Here is a 20,461-nt window from a genome sequence, read left to right as displayed (position 1 = left end):
TGGTCTTGCAAAGCAGAGACATGATTCACATGGCCTTGCTATTTAATGCAACTTCAAATTGAAGGGGTTCTGATTACCAGTGGTATTGAAATAAAAGTTTTCCAAACATTCTTGAAATTTGGAAAAAAAAGTGTTCCAGATCCAAAGCCAACTTTGATTGTGAAACCCAGTCCAAACAGTTACTGCCAGCCATTTTATGCTGTGCTGAAATTTCTCTCCATCAGTGATGCTATATCATCCATCTCTCAGGGGCAACCTTAAGTAGTTGTAAGAATAGGCTTCAAACTCATGTTTTAGGAATGACTTGTTTCTGTAAATAAAATTCTTTAGTCCTAGACCAATCAGATGTCCAAAGCTACTCTGCTGTTGCTGCTATTTTACTAATGCTAAATACATGTTTCTCAGGGTAACAGCTTTTTAAAGGTGGAGAATTAACAGCTTACAGCATATACACCTTTTTAGCAGAACCACACTATGGGATACCCAAAATCAAATGGAAAGCCTCTTAGAGAGTGCAGTGGCCTTGAGTATCAACTGATTGAAATCTGAAAACTAAAGAACTTCTGAAATACAGAACTGTGAAACACACCCAGAGAGTTACTCTTGCATAAAAGATTTTGGTTAACAACCACATGCATGTAAAATCCTGGCCACTTGTGCTTTGCACTGTGTGTGACAATTTGAGAGGCTCAGCTTGTCTTTGACAGAGGTCCTTTCCTACACTATCCCTGAATGTTTACTTAGGAGGATGGTAACAAAAATGTGTTCTATTTAATCCAACTGCCTTTTTTTGCTCATTATTTGAGTATCTGTGGATATTTCTTGCTTCCCTGCAGGCTTGAAAATGTTTGTGGTGTAGAAACAGCTGGCTCTTTTACTTCTTGATGTCTACTAATAGATTTCAGTAGCCAAATGCTCACTGACAAATATCTGCATATTCACTCAACCCCAGCTTGCCCATGTGCAGTTGTGAAGGGAGAAGTATTGTGGAGCACAGGCCTGACCACAGAGCTGACCACATCTGAGCAGGAGCAACAGCACTGTGCCCAAGACAGGGATGGCTGGACATTTCTGGTCTGCTTTTTGGTGATGATATTCTTAAAACCATTTCCATGCACATACTGAATGGAAGAAACCATTAGTTTTCTTTGTCCTTTCTCACATATGCAATGTGTGTTTTCTTTGCTGTCTGCAATAAATTGCAGTCAAATTTATCCTAAATTACATCCTTGTGTTGAGGCAGAATGCTTCCCTAGTCCCTGAGGCTACTTATTCTTCTTTTTTGTTTTTTTGCAACATCAGGCTGCATTCCTAAAATGAGCCTTATATGGATTGTTTGCAACATGAATGGAGTCTCCTTTTTCATCTCACAGTCAAACTTCTCAAGAAATCTTTTCCAATCCAGTAGTGTTTTCTTACTGAGCTTCAGCTTCAAATATCTCCAAGATATTACAATGTAGCACCTGTTGCCTGGTAGAAATGGCTAGACTAGAAAACTTAATTGTTTTGAGCCAATTCTGGAGCAGACTTCAGACAATTCACTTTATGGGGAAACATTTTCTTTGCAGAGCAATACTTAAACTCTGTAATCATTGCTGCCTTTGGTATTTTCAGTAAGCTTGGAGGAGAGAATTGAGAGCCACGAGGAGGCTGCAGTGAATTCCAACCACACTGCAACCTACTGTGTCTTACAGACAACTATCTCAAAACACACACTGTGCTTCTGGGCAAGGATGTAATCCAGGAGTTCTTGCAACAATTATTTCCCTAATACAAAGTCTAACTAAACGTTAACTGACTCTGTTGGGTTTTGTGTTTTAGCACCTTTCCAGCTTCAGGTGTTGCACTTGCATGTGTATAGCAGTGTTGCTGTTCAGGGATTGCACCTGAAGCTCCTCAGGTTTTATTTCAATATTTTCTTACAGGGGTTGCCATGGACTCAGATGTGTTATCTCTCATGGTTACCTCCTTTCCCATGCATACCGGTTTAACTGGAGAAAGAAAACTCTGCATTACAGAGGAGAATGTAAGTATAATTGTGCAAAGAAATTAAGATACAGCGCTTACAGCAATCCTTTATTCTCCACACTGCAGCTTTAGTGTTAAGGCACAAAGCTGTGTTCCTACTAACAGAAGGTAAGATCATTGTGCTGGGGGCTGGTAGAGCTGTGACTATTGTGTAACTTCTGTGGGCTTAAATGGCTAAACTTAATTGTGGATCGGCTGAGTTTTCCATGGTGAAGAGAGAGGGATGCTATTCCAGCTGGCAGAAGGACTGGGAGACATCCAGCCTTGATCTGTGCAGGGTGTCCGTGCTGCTTGGAGGATGCTTTCTAAGAGCTCACTGGACGGTGGTGATGACCAGAGTAGATTTCTCATGAAACCTGAATACCACTTTCAGGGCTTCATCCCCTGAACCGCAGTTCCCACCTTAGCAAGTGGTTAACACCAAGAGCAGCTCTTCCTGTGCCAAGCCCACCCGCAGCCTTGCCGGGAGAGCATCCTTTGGTGGCCCCACGCACGGAGAGCGGTGTGGCCGCGCTGGCCCGGGGTCCCTCCCGGAGCCCCGGTACCCGCAGGGTGCGCAGCCGCCGGGAGCAGCGGGGGCCGTGCCCGGTGCGCTCCGGTGCCGGCGCTGCCCCGGCGCGCACATGGCCAGCGCGGGCGGCGGGGCCGCGACGCTGCCCCGGGGAGGGTCGGCGGGCGGCCCCCGCCCCGCACACCTCCCCCGCGCGGGGGGAGCGGGAGGGAAACCCCCAGTTCCGCTTCCTGACGGCGCCGCGGCCCGGGCGGGGAGCGGCGGCCGGAGCGCGGGGCTGCCGGCGCCCATGGCCGGCGAGCGGACGCGGCGCTTCACGCGGAGCCTGCTGCGGCCGGGACAGGCGGCGGAGCTGCGGCACAGCGCGGCCGCGGCGGCCGCCAGCGGGCGGCTGCAGCTGCGGGTGAGTGCGGCGGGGCACGGGCACCGGCCCAGGTGCGAGGCGCGCTCGGGTCCCGGGGAGGGCGCGACGGCGGCGCCGGGAGCCCCGGCCCGCCCGGCCTCGAGCGGAGCAGCCAACGGGCAGCGCTGGCCCGCCCGAGCCGCTCCGCTCCGCTCCGCGCCTGCCCGCGCCGCGGCCGGCGGCTGACAGCCCTCGCTGACAGCCCGGCATCCTCCCTTCGCTTGGCCGGTTGTCGGTCCCTCCGGCCGCGCTTCGCGGTGACGGGAGAGCCGGGAGCGCCGGCCGGAGCGGGACAGGCGCGGGTCCCGCTGTGTGACAGTCACGTGAGTGTCGGTCCGCACTGCCCGGTGCCACCATCGCTGCCGAGGAGCGCTCGCTGCCGGTGATTTCCACTGGAAACCCCGCGCGAGAAGCCTCAAATGCCACGGAAAACAGACCCTGTTGTTCCTACTTGCGTTCGCTTTTAAAATGCACCGCATGAGGCTTCGGGCCCCGTGTCTCTCCATCAATGGAGCGTTCTCCTCCGTTACATAGTTGTACCCAAGTCCTTAGCTGGTAGGCATAGATGGCAAATTGCTAGGGTTCACGAGCCTTTTCAAATCTCTAGGTATTTATGAGTCATTTATTAGCCATTTTGATACTAAGATTGCTTTGGACTTAAAGCTATGAGTTATGAGACTTATATGACTCTTTAGATGATTAAGCATATAATTTCTGTGAATCATTTAATTCAGATAAATATTTTCTTTTTCTAGTTTTTCATGCAAGACAGCTCATGAAGTAGAGGGAAAGTTTTAAGTGAAAGGTCATCAGTCATCAGTTTACCCTACAGCAGTGCCTAGCTGTAATACATCCTCTCTGCATAAAACAGAAAGCAATTCTGCAAGTGTGTTCCCATAAAGTTCATGGGCATTTTCCATCATCTGAGGGGTCTTGCCCTCAGTACAAATGGACAGCTAAAGTGCTAAAGCAACTGCTGGGCTTAGAGACAGCAGCCAGTTCACAGTTCCTAGTTACCCCTACATCAAATGTGAGTTGTTTTCTTTACATCACTAGATTTGAAGTGCTTTTATAGTCAGCTTTGAAGGTCTTCATAAAGTATTCCAAAACTCCTGATTTTTGAAAACTTAGTAGAAGTGACATGTCTCTCTTGACTTTCCACGAATGTGCATGCTATCAGCCTTTGTCAATTCCCAAAGCATCCCTAAAACTGCACCACCAACAGATTTACATGGTCCCACCTGCTGGGCACAGAGATCAGAATTTGGCTCATCATCAGACAGGATGCACTACACTGATGGAGTTTTGGTGAAAGCCCTCAAGGAACCATCATGATTGGTTTGGGCTCTGACCAAACGCTGTGCTGAGTGGTTGTCCCCTAAGAGGCCATGTTTCAGTTCAGGTACCAGCTAAACTATTGTATTGTCTCATTGCATCTTGGAGTATTATAAATGGAGTTCTGCAATGTATTTTACTCTGCTATGCCTTTGCTGCAAGAATGCAAAACAAAACAGAATGAAATTGATGAAGCAAATCTGAAATTGATGGTCTGTTTCCTTAAAGGACAGTAGTGTTTTTAATGTGTTGCTAACAAATCTTCTACTGTCTTAACATAGGATTTAATTACTCCTTGTGTATTCACATTGTATTTTATTCAATCTGTCTCTTAAACATCGAGACTTCAGTTCTAGGGTAACAAAAATCATCTGCCACTTCTGTGAGTCTTCTGTGAGACTTCCTGTTGACTGATGAAATACACTGCTGCTGGATTTCATCAGGGTTTTTGATGTAATATCTAAGGCGAATACAGTCAGATCTGAAAAGATGGTCTGAAAGATACTGAAGTTAAGATTTGAAGATTCCAGACCAAATTCTGGTTTCAGTTATACCACTCAGTGGGATCACTTAGGGACTTCCAGATGTGTTTTATTCACCAGCAGGCACAATGCTTCTGAAGTCTGAGTTGCTTGCTGTGTTGAATATGTAAGGCTCTGGGGAACTTAATGGAGTTACCATCTTTTTACCGTTGTTTTTTGGGTTGCCAGTAATGTTTGCCTCTGAAAGGCAAAGTTTTATAAAAAACCTTACACTGAGGTCTCGTGACGGAGTACAAAGCTGTTCCCTTCAGGGTTAAATCTTCTCTAGCTACATCAACAAGATTGAGCAGAATTAACCATTGCCTCTTGGCAGATGTGTCAGGTGGCAATTTTGGGGCTGCCAGGTGGAGCTGTGGTGTTCTGTCCTGGGCAGTGGTTGCTGCTTCTGGGTCTGTAACACAGAACGCCAGGGTGGCAGGTCTGCTGAGGTGTGCTAGTTCCCTCTAGCCTCTGTGCCTTGCACTCAGGGATGGCACAACCATTGCAGTAAAGCTGTGTTGCTTTCGTAAAAAAAATCCACAGAACCTGAAATTTCTGGCTGAATTTCAGCTGACATTTTGTACCAGAAGTGAATATTCCCACAGGAAAGAAAAATTAGGTGTATTCAGTGAGGTCTGTTGGTTCTCAGCACATCTTGCTCTGGATGTATCAGCACCTTATATTCCAGTTATACGAAATCTGGCTTGTGTTGGAGTGTCCTGAAAGTTGGCTCAGCTGCTGTCTCTGCAAATAATTAGCAGCTACAAAGGATGGAAAGCATAAACGTGTAATGTGTAAAGAATTATGTAAAAAGAGCAGAGAACTGAGCCTTCTGGTACTGCTTTTGTGTATGTCCTGTATTGAGTTGCAGCTGGACTTCTGCTGGTAACGTTTGGACAGCACCTGCTCTAGGGTGCAACCCTTCAGTTCAGTAGGAGCATAGGGATAAATGTCTAAACTGTCTTAGAGAAAAGTGAAATGTTGTGTCTTACAGCTCTTTACTGTTTTCATATAGATTGCTTCTTCTTTTGTGTCCTCTACCTTTACTTTTGCTTATTTATTCATCTAATAGTTGCTAGTGTTCAGCACAAAAATCTGTTTGTAAAAAAAGAAGGTGCCATTATAATCAGGAAAAAATGAGCTGGCAGAAGTAAGGATGTTTGTCATTCGGTGTTGTATAAGAGAGGAACTTCTGCAGTGCCCTGAAAGATAAAAAGTGGAAACTGAGATTGAAGGTGGAATATATGTGTGTATCTCACTGGTAGGGGATAGTAACTGCAGTGTTTTGGCAGAAGTAACACATTCTACATTAATTACCCAACTCTTCAGCAGGTGGGAGGAGTGCTGCTATCAGGTGTTAATGGTGTATGGCTGCACTTCAGCTTGTTTCCATTGCCTCCTTAAGCTTTCAAGTAGTAATGGCAATTCACCAAACTAGCTGGTGTAATAGATCAGCATCATCTAGAAGGTAAATAATTTATTGTATTTTGAAACTTTGATGTGAAATTCTTTGTCTCTTCTAATAGGAAACACTTGTTTGAAAGTTGCTTTATGAACACTTGCTGCCACTGCCCAGGAGAGCTGAATAGCTGTGCACAAGAAAGGGAAATTAATATGTCTGTTGCTTCATTTGTGTCTGTCACAGCAGCAGCATTCTACTGGAGGTTTTTAAAATGGGGATGGGCCAGTCAGTTCTCCTAGAAATCAGCTTGCTAACTGCTCAGCCAGTATACTGAACTGCATGTTATACTATTATTTCCAGATCTCAATTAATTTGGCTAAGTACTGCTGGCTGCACTCCTCATCCTTTACATAAAGTGTTGTGACATTGCTTTTATAAAAGAGCTGTGGCAGGTCTTGCTCCTCATCTCTCTCCCATCATTAAACAAGTTAATAGCAGTCTGGAATTGGCCTGTTGCTCCACGTGTCTTTTTTTTGGCACAGGTTTCTTTCCATCCCACTGCAGCCAAGCACAGAGTTGTGGTGTCCAATCCCTCAGTACTGGCTCTCTCTCACGTGGAAGTCTGGATTACCTGGCTCTCTCTTCTGCACAATATGGGTTTCTCCTTTTTACCTTACCTGGGGCTGCCATAATTCCTCCCTGAAAGAATAGAACCCCTTAGTTTCCCACGTGTATTTCTTGTAGTATGTACTTTACAAACAATAAATAACATATCTGTTTATGTTGTGGTTGTATATTTCTAGTTTTGTCTGGGTAATGAACTGGTTTGTGACTCCAGTGCTGTGTTTTACCCTCTCAAGAAGCGTGACATGTGTAGTTTCCAGCCTCACAGAGGGCACCCAGTGCCCTTGTACCTGGATAATGATACCTGAGCGTGGACGGTGCCTGCTGTGTATGGCCTCTTCTCATTAGGTGATCGGGCTTGCATGTTGTGAATGAAATATCTCTGAAAAACCCATCTGTGGAGAAGGTACAGCCTGAGCTACTTCACAGACAGAAACTGCACTGTGAAAGACTCCTTTCTCCTGAGGATGTTCTGATGTCTTCTCTTAGTCCAGAGTGAGCCCAAGTAATGCATTTATAAATGCAGTGAGTCTGTTGTGATGTTGTACCCAAAATAGACTCTGTGTGCTTGTACACAGGTACACAGGCACTGGCTTCACACACCTGCCACTAGATTTTTTTGTCCATTTCCCTGAGAAAAAACCCAAACTGGTGCAGTAATCTTAAGGGCATGTGCATACAGAGAAAGCCTCATCCTGGTCTAGTGGTTGGGAGAGTTTGTTCATGACAGCAGGGTAAGGGATTCTCACCTGCAGGTCTGGAGCTGGAGTTCTGTTATGGCAGGCCTTGGTATTTGAGATGAGTTAGGGTTTGCTCAGGGCAGACAATCTGACAGGCATGTTTTGAATGTTAACAACCTTGGGCAATGTTGAAATACTAAATACCTTGTTTATATTTGTAATTTACATGTGAACCATGTTCATGAATCTACACTCAAAATCTTACCTTTCATTTATAGCCTGTGTGATATCTCTTACTTGCTCAAGCACAAGACTCACATTATTTGCAAGTAGTCTCCTTTATTAATAATTTTTGTTGTTGTGGAGTGTCTGACAAGCAATTCTGTAGATGTTTTTCAGCTGGGGTATCCCAGGAACACTTGGTCTGGCTTGGGCAAGGCTCTGATTGCTTTCAGCTGGCTGCTGGAGCTCAGATGTGAGGGCAAATCAAGCAAAGGGTACAGGCAAGAATGCACTACTTGCACATTCTCCAGCTACAAGGCTCCCTCCTCTGCAGGCAGACAAAAGGGGCAAAGTCTGCTTCTGAGCAATTCTGGGAACTTCATCTGGCACTGGGGACAAAATTGGTGCAGAAATGAGGAGAAGGAGATAAGGGAACAGAGCCTCAGAGAGGGTGGAGACAGAGAAGGGAAGAAAATGGTTTAGAAAGAAGAAAAGCATTGGAGAAAATGGGGGAAAAAAGAAAGGACTTTGTGGGCAAGGAAAGGCTGAAGAAGACGATAAAACGAAGGAAAGAAACGAAGAGAGCTGCAAGAAAGTTCCGTCAGGTTGGTGAATAACTTGTGCAGATAAGCCATTAGTGTGCACCCCATGGCAGTCATTTAGGAGGTGGGGAAACCCAGGCACTTGGATTTAAATGCACGGTTTTTACTCTTGTCTTGTGTCTGTCACTTGACTAACACTTCATTTTAAATTCATGGAAAGTGGCTTGAATTTTGAGTGACTCAGAATGCTCTCAGTTTATAGAAGTTGCATTTACGTTTTTCCTTTTGCCTGCAAGGTGAAATAAGGGGTCTTGAGAGGGAGAGAATGAGCATCAATAGCAAAGAGAAGCTGAAAAATGAAGCCTTGTCTTGGCTTTGGAGGAGGATGGGTACACACAGAGAGATAGTTTAATATTGTTGTGGTTTCTAACAGGCAGTTCTGCAGTGCATATGTCACTTCCAGAAGTCAAAACATGTTTGTAACTTTTCTAGCATAAGGTCAAAGGCCTATGGAGTAGTGACACAGATGTGATTATTACACAAAGACTTGCTTGTCATGTGTATAATATTTCCAGTTTAGGATTCCATGCATTTCACAGAACTCAGTAATAATTTTCTGAATCTGAATTATACTCACTGTTTTATAACAACTGTATATTGTTATTTTAGCAAAAGCCAACTTTATCCCTCATTTTGTTGATAAGAAAAACAAAACACCAGCAGCTAACTGCCCAAGTTCATGCAATATGTCTATAGTAAAAGCCATAGAATGATTGTCTCCAAGTGTATCCCCTCACAGGCTGTGCTGCCTCACATGGATGAATAATTTGCCTGGCTTCATAGTTCCCCTAATTTCTCACATGGGCAGATTTTTCCCTCTCTTGAGAAATGTAAGAAAACTAAAGGCTGCCTGTCCTTTGCATGCTTGCTTAGTGTAAATTACTTCAGTTCGCCTTGTCCCTTTTTGGGCAGAACACAGACAAATAGCAGGGTGCTGAGCTGCATTACTGTTAGGTGGTGATGTGTGTCAGTGAAGACTTCCAGATCTGGGAAGGCTTTTTCTACTTCTCTTTTCTTTTCTTTTTTTTTTTTTTAATTTCCCAAGTCTCCTTACCAGTACTCCATTTTTTAGTTTGCGTGCTCAAGGCAGTAGTCTATTATTTTTTCCCCTTCATGTCAGTGATGCATAATCCCAACCTAAATTGCATTGCTCAAATACATTTTTTTGTAGATTACTTGTCATTTCTGGTACTAGTTTTTCCTTCATGATACAGACAGGAAGAGGTCAATGTTGCATTTTTGTCCTTACATTTTACACAGGAAGAGAGTTTTTTTGGAGCACTGGGGGTAGGTTGTGCTGCCCAGCCTCTCCTGCCCAGTGTTACATTGGGAGCCAACATCCAGCCTCTACTTGGGTACTCTAAAGTTACTTTTCAGCTGGAACCCAAATACTGCATGTTTTGGAACACAGTGTAATGTTTTGAGATGACATAATGTAGATGTTCTTTAAGCTTGTATAAAAGTACATCACATGGGGAAATCTGGATGTTTGTGACGTGTGTGGGTTCACACTGTGCAGACAGCAGTGAGAACTGCTGCTACTGTCATTGGACTCCCAGGAAAATATGGGGAGAGGGAGATGATACCTCCCTGCAAGGAGAGTCTTCTGCTGCCCTGTGAAACACGGTTTTATCTACAGACCCAAAGAAAAAAAAATAGGAAATCTCAAAAGTTGAAAGATACACTGTATTACATTTTAAATTCCTAATGCAGTCATTAATAAATAACAATTAACTTGCTGCTGGACTTTGTTCCCTCATTGCTGTTGAGCAGTTGTATAATATTCAATGTACAGAAGCTTAGTGTGCTGTCAGCATTGCAGTGAGTTTTTAATTGCAGTGTAGTTTTTGCTTCAAGGAGTGTGGAAGAAGTGGAGTGCAGTTCTGTCACTGAGTCTGAAAGGGGCTGTTCAGGTGGGAGAATAATGCTGGCTGACTTAAAGCAAACATGATCCTAGGTTACTCTGACATGTTGACCTAAATTAAATGATGTAGATAAAATGCAATTTAATGAATGCAATTGAATTGGATATGATAGAGGGGAAAAAAGGTTTCATTTTTTTATGTGTTGCTGTTTATCACAAGAGTAATGCAGAAATATTCTCTCTGAAAGTGGAGTGACTAGGAATGTTTAGAATAGCAAGAAGAAAATCTGTCATCTCTGTATTTTGGTTTTTAAATTGTCATTGTCTAAGTGTATTGTTTGCCCATGTTAGATGTACCTGCTTTGGTAACCATGTTTAGGTTGATGACTTTGAGGAGTATACTTCTAATTTATAGGCAAGAATGAAATTCTGGACTCTTAAGTGTCTTTTGGCTCTGCTTTTCTAGGGCTAAATTAAAAGCTCCCCATATGGGCAGCCCAATGGCTCTGCAAACAAGGCCTAGAAGCATCTTTTATCCAAAAGCTGCCTGGAACATTTCAACTAATGGTTAATATGTCTACCTTTTGATGCAAATTGCTCAGTGATCTTTGTTCTGGAGTGGTTTTTCTTGTGGTTTAGGGGCAGAGGTTGACATGGTTTGAAGAAAATTTATTTTTAAAATGTGTGAATATTCTGTCATTTGAGTGTTTGCCAGGTCCTGGGACAGAAAAAATGCATGGCAGAGGGAAAGAGTGCTGTGGTATCCTCTGGCCACAGTGGTGTGTAACAAAGCCTTAAACTACTTTTTCTGTCTCTTTCTTCTGCTGTGAGGTGCTTGTTGCAGCTTCCTCCTTCTTCCCACTCTCTACTCCCTGCGTTCTTTCCCTCTTAGTCCTTTGCAAGCCCTGGCAGCCCTGGGGGGAGTCTGAGCCAAAAAGTCAACAGAATAGAGGCAGGAAAGGCTGCCCATACCCAGACACTGTGCAAAATGCATGTTCAGTTTGAGAGAAGGCAGGATGCCAGTCCTCCACATCCCCTTCTCTCCCCTTTGGAAGCAAGCACAGCACTCCTTTCCATGCTATGAGTAGGTGCAGGAGAAAGGATTCAGAGCTTGTTGAGTTTTGGGTGAAAGTGGTGGGCTGCAGTCAGCCTGGGGGCTATTGATTGGGCTGTGCTTGTTTAGATCATCAGTCATCTTTGGAGCCTGTCCCGTGGAAGAGCTTTCTCCATTGCTGTGCAAGTACCATGGCACAGGCCAGGCTTGATGTCTTTTGTTAGGAATGCCTCTGTTGCATTTCACAGACCATAAATAACTTGTGGTATTTGTAGCAATCTCAGTCTCTCTTTGAAGATACAAGTGCACAGCCTTTTTCCTGGCTTCTCTTTTTTTGTTACTTAGCCTCAAGTGGTCTCAAGTCTGAAAAGTGGTTCAGGGGCCTAAATTTGGCTATCCTGGGGATAGAGCTGTTTTGTAGCTTTGAACTTTGAGCTATATGGAATGAAATACATAAAAGTTTGTTCTACTGAACAGTGCATTGACAGTGATAGACCTTGGGAAAACAAGTCCTGGGTCATACCTCTAATTCTGTGTGCAGAGAGAAAGGGAGTGATGAGTAAGTATTAAAACCTGTAATGAGCAGACTTTGATATTCTAGAATATCATGTGGTGTGTGAATACCTTTTGTATTCACATATTTGCAATGCATAGTAAAATATGTGCTGAGCCATCATGTTTCTGTTGACAGTGTATAGGCACATGTTTCCCCCTCCAATTCATGGGTGGCAGGTGGACTTCCAGCAGTGGATAGACAGCAATTACAGAAGTTGTGCAGACATTAAATATCCTGCACGGCTCTCCAATGAAAGCAAGTTACTGAAGAGCATCTGCCTGTTCCAAAGCTGCCTCTCACTTCAGGCAACAGTTGCCTTTTCCATGAGTAACAGTTGTCTTTCTCTTTGAGCTGTGTGATTGCACAGTGCCTCTGTTCTGCTGACACCCATTCATTAAACAGCTAGAATCTCAAGCGCTGATGGAAACAAAGTTGTACAACATTAAGTAGGGTTGAATTATACTGGTCTCTTTAGTGCTGCATTAATTAACCTCATTGCTTCCCCTGAATCCGTGAAAACTGTTTTGGAGGTTTTGTAAGAGAACCTACAAAAGAGAAATCTAGGAGATCCATGAACAGAAATTTGGCTTTCCTGGTAAAATAATTTGTGATTTAACAGTAGTGTTAGGAAATCTCTAATATAAACAAACAAAATTGTAGTCCGGGTAGATGGTTACTTTTCTTCAGGTGTCCTTCAGAAGACACCTGCATCTTTTTTATATTTCAAATGCACACCTGGTTGTTTCCATGTTTCTGTATACTTTCTAAAAGAAATGGAGCTCATGTAGCACACCAAGTGGTTTAACTCCAATTGGTTTGGAAATGGAAGAAGATGGAATGGTAGTTTTGGGGGAGCTTTAGGTAGCCATGATAGTTCCAGCTGGCTGGAGATGTTGGCAATGAAATGCTTTTTGCCTTCTATATATTCTTTCCTCAGAAAGGGTGAGGAGAAAACTGTTTGCAGAGGAGTTTCAGGTGAATGTACCAGTTACTTGTGTTGCAATAAGGATGGGCAGTAGTACAGTGGGACACAATGTCTTACATGCCTTAATGTGAAATTTATCTCCTTCTTTTTCCCTAGGGTTTTTCTTAAAATGAGAACCCTTCAAAACCACTAGCCATGGCATGTTGCAGTTAAATATTATCTTTCTCTCATTTCTTCATTCTCACATCTGCCCACTCCCTGCTTTGCTGCCCTCACCCCTTCCAGTCCTGGATCCTTGTTGTGCTTTGTGTCCCTCTCCCACTTATCTCAGAGTCTCTGTTAAAGCCTCTCTGTGCAGGGAACAGTGTGTCAGTTGTGTCAGGCACCCTATCTCTGCCTGCCATCCATGCCACATCTAAACCCACTTCTTCCAGGAATGTTCCTTGCCACTTGTGCGAGTGGGTGATCTCTGTGCTCCCCCCATCCTGAGCTGCTCTGCCCAGCCCTGTCTCTCTCCCCCAGACTGGCAATGGAAAGCCTTTGGCTCTGGTCATAGGCGTCTCCTCTGCCTTTGGTGTGAGGTTTTGCATTGAACACAGGGGTTTGTGTTGATAGGTGCTATTTGAATGGCTGCTCACCAGATAAAATATAGTTTAAATAATACTGAGGGACTCTTATTGGAAGAACTTTTCCTGTGTCTGTTTCCTTAAAGGAAGCATTGGTTCCCGGTTCAGTGTAGTGTGAAAAACAAGTCCATGTTGTGATGTGTGAGTATGTCAATGGATTTGTACCTATTTTAAAATAGACTCAGGTAAATAGGGCTAAAATAAGTTTCCTTGAAATAATGTGGCATGCCTGGTTTGGGGAGTTTTAGGACAAGAACTTTGCATTTAAATTCCATGATGATGGCTACTGAGCTGCGCTAAAATAAGGTATAAGGGCTGCTCTGCTTGGTCTTTGGGTTTCTGTTTTCTACCACTGTTTCCCAGTGTGTATTTCAGAAGATCCTTGTTCCTCATCCTAAAGGATCTGTCAGGGATTCAGATAAGAAATTTGAGTTTCTTTATTTTGGAGGAAGATTTTCTGTGATCAAGAATGGGAGTCAGCAAGTGACTTGTAATTAGAGCTTGAAGACTGAGGTGTGAAATTTCTCTGATGCACAATGAAGGGTTGCTGCTCAGTGTGTAACTGGGTCTGTCATCATCGCAGCAGCAAGTCCTGAACCCACCTGGCAGGGTTTGCAATGCAGCTGGTTGTTGTTAACATCTATGAGGTAAAAAAGATAATGCAAGAGAGTTGCCTGACTTTTTTTGCCAGTGTCAGAGCTCCAGACATGCCCCAGAGCCAGCATGCCAAACACATCCTGCTAGCATTAGCTCACACGGACAATTTAACAAATACCTTTTGCTGTCATTTGGGTGCAAAAAGAAATGAAAATTGAGTCATGACTAAGGAATAATACATTCTAGTTGCTATTATCATGGGCTCAGCTTAGCAGATTTTTGTGCTTTTTCATGTCTGTCTGTGAGATAACAGGAATAAAAACCAGCAAAGTGCAGTGCTAACGGTGTGACTGCTTTTAGACAGTTTGGCAGGAAATGCTGTTTCCTGTTCTTTTGATGTTCTGTTGACTTTCTCATAAATATTAACCCATCTGGGGCTTCAAGATTTGTTGTTATGGTGGCATAGACTTTGTCAGTGACAGGCAAATTAAAATGTAGTTGTTCCTTTAAGTAGATTGAACAGGTTCTGGTTAAAAAATGCAAAATTATGCTGTAGTTCTTTTGACTGCAGTGTGACATCTTCAGATTTCGGTCTGCATAGTCTAGTTGGAAAGTGGGATTAGATTTGCCTTTAAAATATAGATTCATACTGGTGTGGCTTGCTCTTCTGGATCAGATTAGAGCTTCTAGAAGTCCTGTGTTATAGGCAGATGCCAGGTTCTGTAGGCACACAGTTTATGGTGATTGGGAGGGGGCTGCGGCCCCATCCCCAATGGGCACAGCTGTGAGCAGCAGGTGACTCCTATTGGAGCTAATGAGCCATGGAGTGCCCAGGGGCACTGATCAACCACCAAAGGGAACAGAGGGCACACAGGTGCAGTGCATCAACAGTGAGGGGCACACAGGTGCAGTGCATCAACAGGAGGGGATAAAAGGCTGGGCTGAACAAGAAGGGCAGTTACTTATAGCCTTCTGAAGTGACCTGGTGTTCTTCTGTGTGGGCAGAGGCCTGAAGCCTTCTGATGAGGTAAGGTGTTGCTCTGGATGGGTTGAAGCTTTCTGAAATTGCATGATGATACTCTGTGTGTTGTGGCTGTCCCAGCTGTGACATCTGCTGCAGCAAGGTTCCTCAGCACTCTGAGTAATAATTGTAGTGCCATTTGATGTGCTTTTCAGATCACCAGATGAATTTTATTTGGAATAGGATGATAGATCCACCTTCTCCATTACTTTCTTGAGAGGAATTGTGTCCTTGTCTTCTGAGACCCCAAGCAAGTGCTGTCCACAGGGGTGTCAAGGTCCCTTCCAACCCAAACTCTTGTGTGACAGAGGTGAACCTCTCCTAACCTTTCACCCTGCCTGTTCCTCTTGGCTGGCACAGTCATGTGAGCCCTGGTTAAGCAGGATGTCTTGGTTAGGGCAGTGCCTCCTATCAGGGTGCACCAACCAGTCTTTTGGGGCTGGCTTTTAACCTTGGGGTTTTTTCAAATCACATGCTGATAGATGAGATTTGAGAGGCAGAGGGTGCTGCTTCCCAGAGAGCTGAGCTCTGCAGGCACGTTTGTGCTGGGTGGAGAACATCTCTAGGTGTCTCCCTGGAAATGCAGCAGCTTCCATCACCAGTGTTTGTGCATGCCAGTGGCACTGTGCCCCAGCAGTCTCCTCAGTAAATTGCCAGCCTGATCCTTTGTGAAGAGCAGTCGTGTTGAATTTAGTGTTACTGCATCAGGAGTGAAGCACTGATACTGAGAGTGAGTAATTGTAAATAAATCTGCCCTTATGCCTGGCAGTGTGTGTTTGGTATTTAGCTGTAACTGTGCCTAATTTGCTCAGCGGCTTGACAAAAGCATAAATGACATTCAGGTGAGAGTTCTTCTGTTGGCTGCAACTCTGTGTTACCATGAAATAATTGTAACATTACATAGAAAGTGATAAACGATTGCTAACTATAATTAGAGCACTAATTATATATTGGAGTGAATTTCAGCAGAAATGAAAAATTGCTATCTCTGTATTTAAATTTCCATCTGAATGGTAAGAGAAACTTGAGAATGTTTTCCCTTGGTGTGAGAAAGGGGTGTGTTTAAAGGGAATGTGCATGCACCATCATATTTTCACTTGGATATCACATGTTCTAATGAAAGCTTTGGCAGCACAGACAACCAGACTTCTTAAAAAACAACTACAAACAATCTTTTGGATTAAAGTTCCCATGTTTACTCTGAAACATTTAAATAATTTACTTATGCATTTGCACTTTTTCTACTGGAACTACTTAGGAATATAACCCTGCTGAATGCCCAGCTGTCAGCAGAAGAATGAGGGGGTGGCCTAGGAAGTTGGTAATCTATTTAAAAATCTAATTGCATGTTGCACACAGGGAACTGCTTGATGCCCTGAAGTAAATCAATAGCTTTGTGAGTGTAAATAGTTGTCATTTCCTGAAAAACACTTTCTGGCTGATCTTTATTTCCTGCTTGATTGAGAAGTCCTGAAAGAATGAAAAGAGAAGAGGTCAACATTTGGATACCTAAAATTACTGGGAACCTTTGGAGGTTCATTTGAGATGTGTCATTATAATCTAGAGAATGACATTGCTCCTGTTATATACTAGGTAATTTTTTTAAGTAATGTTCAAAAGTGGTTCTGTAAGAACAGGATATTTTCATAAATATCAGTTAATTTTACAAAAGTCAATAGCACAGGCTATTAAGACTTCAATAATAAAAACAAATTACTTGTAACCAGACATTTCAGTCAGTGAGAATGAAAGCTCTTTGCACATATGTGTATTTAGCTCATAGTTTCTACTCATGTTTTAATCGCCCTTGGAGTTCAGTATTAGTCTTTCAAAACACACATGTTACTAATCAAAATATTATTCTTCTAAGGATTTCTTCCTGAAATACCAACCAGAAGACATATGTTTATAGAGACTGTGTTAGAACTTAACAAATACAGGCCAAACAACTTATAATTGGCCTAGTTTTGCTTATTTTGTATTTTGTTGAATCAACAGCCTTGTAGATGTGAATGTTAATGGATGCCAGAACTGTAATGTTCGTTATTTTAGATTTTGTATGATTTTATTATCATCTGGAGGTCAAATAAAAGAAAGGGAGTGAAATCCTGACAGGAGACACAAAATGAAAACCACATGTTGTACAGAAGAGCTGTCCAGGGGACAGTGTCACTCATTACTGCTACAATAGCTGTTACTTGGTTTGATATAGTGAACACATTGTTGTGCTGTGACAAAAGCTCAGCAATATTATTTCTAAAAGGGGCAGGATAATTTTGGATTGGTTTGGTGTGTTTTGTTTTGCCTTTTGGGGTGCTTTTGCTTTTCCATGGTGATAAGGGAAAAACCATGGTGGTTTCAGGCACTTCCTTGGGTGTGGTGTGAGGGGCTGTGTTTGAGCTGCTCCTTTCTGACAGGGTGACAAGGTCCCAGCGTGGGTCTGAGGGACCCTGTCTCTGTTCCATGCTCTTGTCTGGGTGGTCTCACTGTTCCATTGTGCAGCCTGGGCTTGCTGGCTGGTGCAAAGCAGGAGGAATGTGAGCCTCCCTGAGCTTCTAGATGTGCTAAAAGGAAAGGGTTTGGGGCTAATCAGCCCCCACGTTGCTATCAGAGAATGACTTTCTTACAGCATTGGCTCTGTATACACACAAATCCCTCTTCTTGTCTGGTGAGGGCTGATGTTTATGCCAGCAGGATTCTCTGTAGGTGGTTTGCTCTGTAGAAATTAATAATTTGCCCTGTGTGCTTTAGCCCAAGAAGTGTCATGGTTAGGTGATACTTGACATGGTCAAACAGGGAAAAGGTGCTTGGCTGGCTGCCCCTGGACCTGTCAGATTTGGGCAGGGTTTTCTGAGTAATATGTAAACAAACAAAAAAAAATATCAAGACAGCTCTGTAATATTTATAGCCTTAAAAACTTTCAGAGAGTCGTAACTCTTCTTTCTTTTGGATTCTTGGCCCTGATAATAAAAACGGAATCTGAAGCCACATTATTATACTTCTAGTGGAAAAAATCCATACTCTTCTCGTGGGATCTTTTCTGACAGATACAAGGATACATCTGCAGCTGCTGTATTTGGGGGAGTGGGGTGATGGGGGAGCAGCACCTGAGACAACACAGTTTCTGCTGGCCCCATATGTACAGATTTTACTTTGCATTTCTTTTTAACTTTGTCCACATTTTGTGCCTAATTTTCCCTTTTGCAGCTGTAGAAGCTTATGCTCGGAAATTGAATGAGATTGTTCCTTTTGGTTCCTTGCTTCTGGCTGAACTCTTTGTATATGCCTCAAAGTGAAATTGCCTTGAAATAATAAGCAGGGATTGTACAGCTGACTTAGAGTTGAAAGGAGCCTGATTGGGAGTCTCTTTTGTTCATTTCTGGGTTAGTTTAGAAACAGAGCATTGTGTGAAAAGAAATTGTATGGCCTGAATGGCCAGTTCATCACTGCTAGCCTTTGGTTTAAGGCTTTGGCTTAGATGGCTTTGGTTGTGTTTGAGGCTGTCCCAAAGAAGGCACAAATTCAGGCTCTGGTTTGTTGGGCTGAATAAGCCATGTTCTAACACATTCATGAAATGACAGTTTGGAAAGAACTTCTGGAGGTTGTCAGGTCCAGCTCCCTTCCACAGAGGTAAGGTTACTCAGGACCTTGTCCACTCTCAAAGGATGCCCTGCTCCTGTGTTTGACCATCCTTTGTGGTTAAAACTGTCTTTTATTGTATTTAATGTGTTCTGTTCATTATCTCATCCCCTACGACTATGTCTCTGTGGAAAGCTTCTCTCTACCCTATAGGAATGTAGATTTGGCAAGGTTTTCCATCAACCTTAATTTCTTAGGGCTGGACAAAGGTATTTTCCTCATCATTTCCTCCAGCCTCAGTCTATCTTGGTGATCTTGCAAAGAGCTTGATCCTCTGTGTCAGTGGGCTTGTGCTGGGTGTCTGAGAGCTGGACACAGCAACCACATTAATTTCCTGGGTACATTGGCAGCTCTGCTCTGCAGCTGATTCGTTCTTGGAGGTGGCCAGGCCCATTCATGTGCTTTCAGTGATGTCTCAGCAAGGGTGCTCGTGTCATTGTTTTTAAACACAGTAGTGGGAGTGCTCCCTTTGCTAGAGTTACCTGGCATGATATCCAGAACTATACTTAACTCTGTGCTGGTGTCATATTGGTAGTTGATGATCATTTTGGTGTTGGCCTCTGCTTCCAGCTCTTCCTCCTTTGTTTTCAGCTGCTGATTGCCCAGCTTGCAGTAGAAATTCTTAGCTTCGAGGAATTTGATATTTTGTATTAAAAATTATTAAATTAGTCTGGAATGCTTTAGGCAGCTCAACTCCTGGCTCCTTGAGACAGCCCATTGTTTTGGTGAGGGACTTTGGGAGGGGTTTTCTTGGCTTGAAAATCCAGCAGCCTTCTATGAAGAGCATGTGCAGAGCCAGGTGGGAGTAGCTGCGGACCTCCACCACATGCGGAGGCTTGACTCAGAGGCCGAAGGTGCTGGATCCTTCTTTTGTAATGTCAGTCTGGCAACTGAGGGAGGAAGGGCATCAAAAGTGGGAGCCAAGAGATGAGTGACTGTATGTCTCTGACCTGACTTCATCTGCAGTGGAAAAAATGGTGGGGTTTGGGTTCTTTTTAATTTTTCATGCAGACAAATAAAGAAACATTCTTAGCTCCCATTCTGAGTGCGGAAGAATGGGAAACTGTGCTGGAAGGTTGTAAATGAGGTGAAGATGCCATTCAGCCTGCTAAGTTCCATACTTCATTTCTCAAAATTTTTTTACCATGTGTGCATTTGTATTTGCAATATGATCCTGCTTCTCTAGTTTATCTGGTATGGCCTGAATTTAGACCTGCCCTGTGTAGTCTGTGGCATTTCCGTATGCCTGGCCTGTTCTTTTAATACCTGATTCCACTCTTTCTTCATTGTAAACCATATAGTTTTTCTTTGTTAAACAATATGAAAAGCATTAAAAAAAAAAATTCATTTGTTATTTACATTCTTACCTCAAATGTTGAGGCATGTCCTTTTTTTCCTACTCAAGTGAGTTGATTGAAAACAAAAGGAGTGTACAAGTAGATTGGAGTGTGCCAATAAAGACCTTCTTTTGCAGGCTCTCTTGTGACCCAAAAAGAATTATCTTTTCATAGAGACAGAGGCTGAAAGTGCTCTGGTTATGGAGCAGTTCTGGGTTTTGTTATTGTTGTTAGCTGGGTTGTAAATACACAGATGTCATTGGCTTGGATTGGAGGCAAATTAGAATAAGAAATGCATTTTTTACCAAGATATCACTGTCTAAAACTCTGCTCTAGTCCAGAGTTGAGTGGTCTTTTTGAAAGTAACTCCAGTCTGTCTCTATTTGTGTTTGCTCTGTATTTCTAGCCTGTATTTGAGCAGAAGTACCAGGTTTGGATTATGGCAAGCGGTGGCTGTTACAGTAAAAGAGAACAGGTTGCAGATCCTGAAGATGAGATGTCAGCAACAAAGGTT

The 20,461-nt window shown here is 43.4% G+C and overlaps 1 protein-coding gene across 7 annotated transcripts in view; it reads left to right on the top strand.

Annotated features, from left to right (window-relative positions):
- The first annotated feature begins 2,623 nt into the window (after nucleotides 1-2,623).
- The window catches only part of DOCK10 (dedicator of cytokinesis 10), a 141,238-nt gene continuing 123,400 nt past the window's right edge, over nucleotides 2,624-20,461 (top strand). For 3 of the 7 annotated variants that reach the window (XM_074547070.1, XM_074547072.1, XM_074547071.1), the window contains exon 1: nucleotides 2,633-2,942. In XM_074547070.1, the coding sequence (XP_074403171.1) occupies nucleotides 2,652-2,942 (291 nt within the window). In that variant the 5' untranslated portion in view covers nucleotides 2,633-2,651. Of the gene's footprint in view, nucleotides 2,943-20,461 lie in introns of all 7 variants that reach the window. The other 4 variants (XM_074547069.1, XM_074547073.1, XM_074547068.1 and 1 more) reach the window with 2 other exon arrangements.

Source organism: Zonotrichia albicollis, chromosome 9 (assembly GCF_047830755.1).
Source record: "Zonotrichia albicollis isolate bZonAlb1 chromosome 9, bZonAlb1.hap1, whole genome shotgun sequence".
Classification (NCBI taxonomy): Eukaryota; Metazoa; Chordata; class Aves; order Passeriformes; family Passerellidae; genus Zonotrichia; species Zonotrichia albicollis.
Note: the sequence above shows the minus strand (reverse complement) of the source record. Positions and strands in the feature narration are given on the sequence as shown.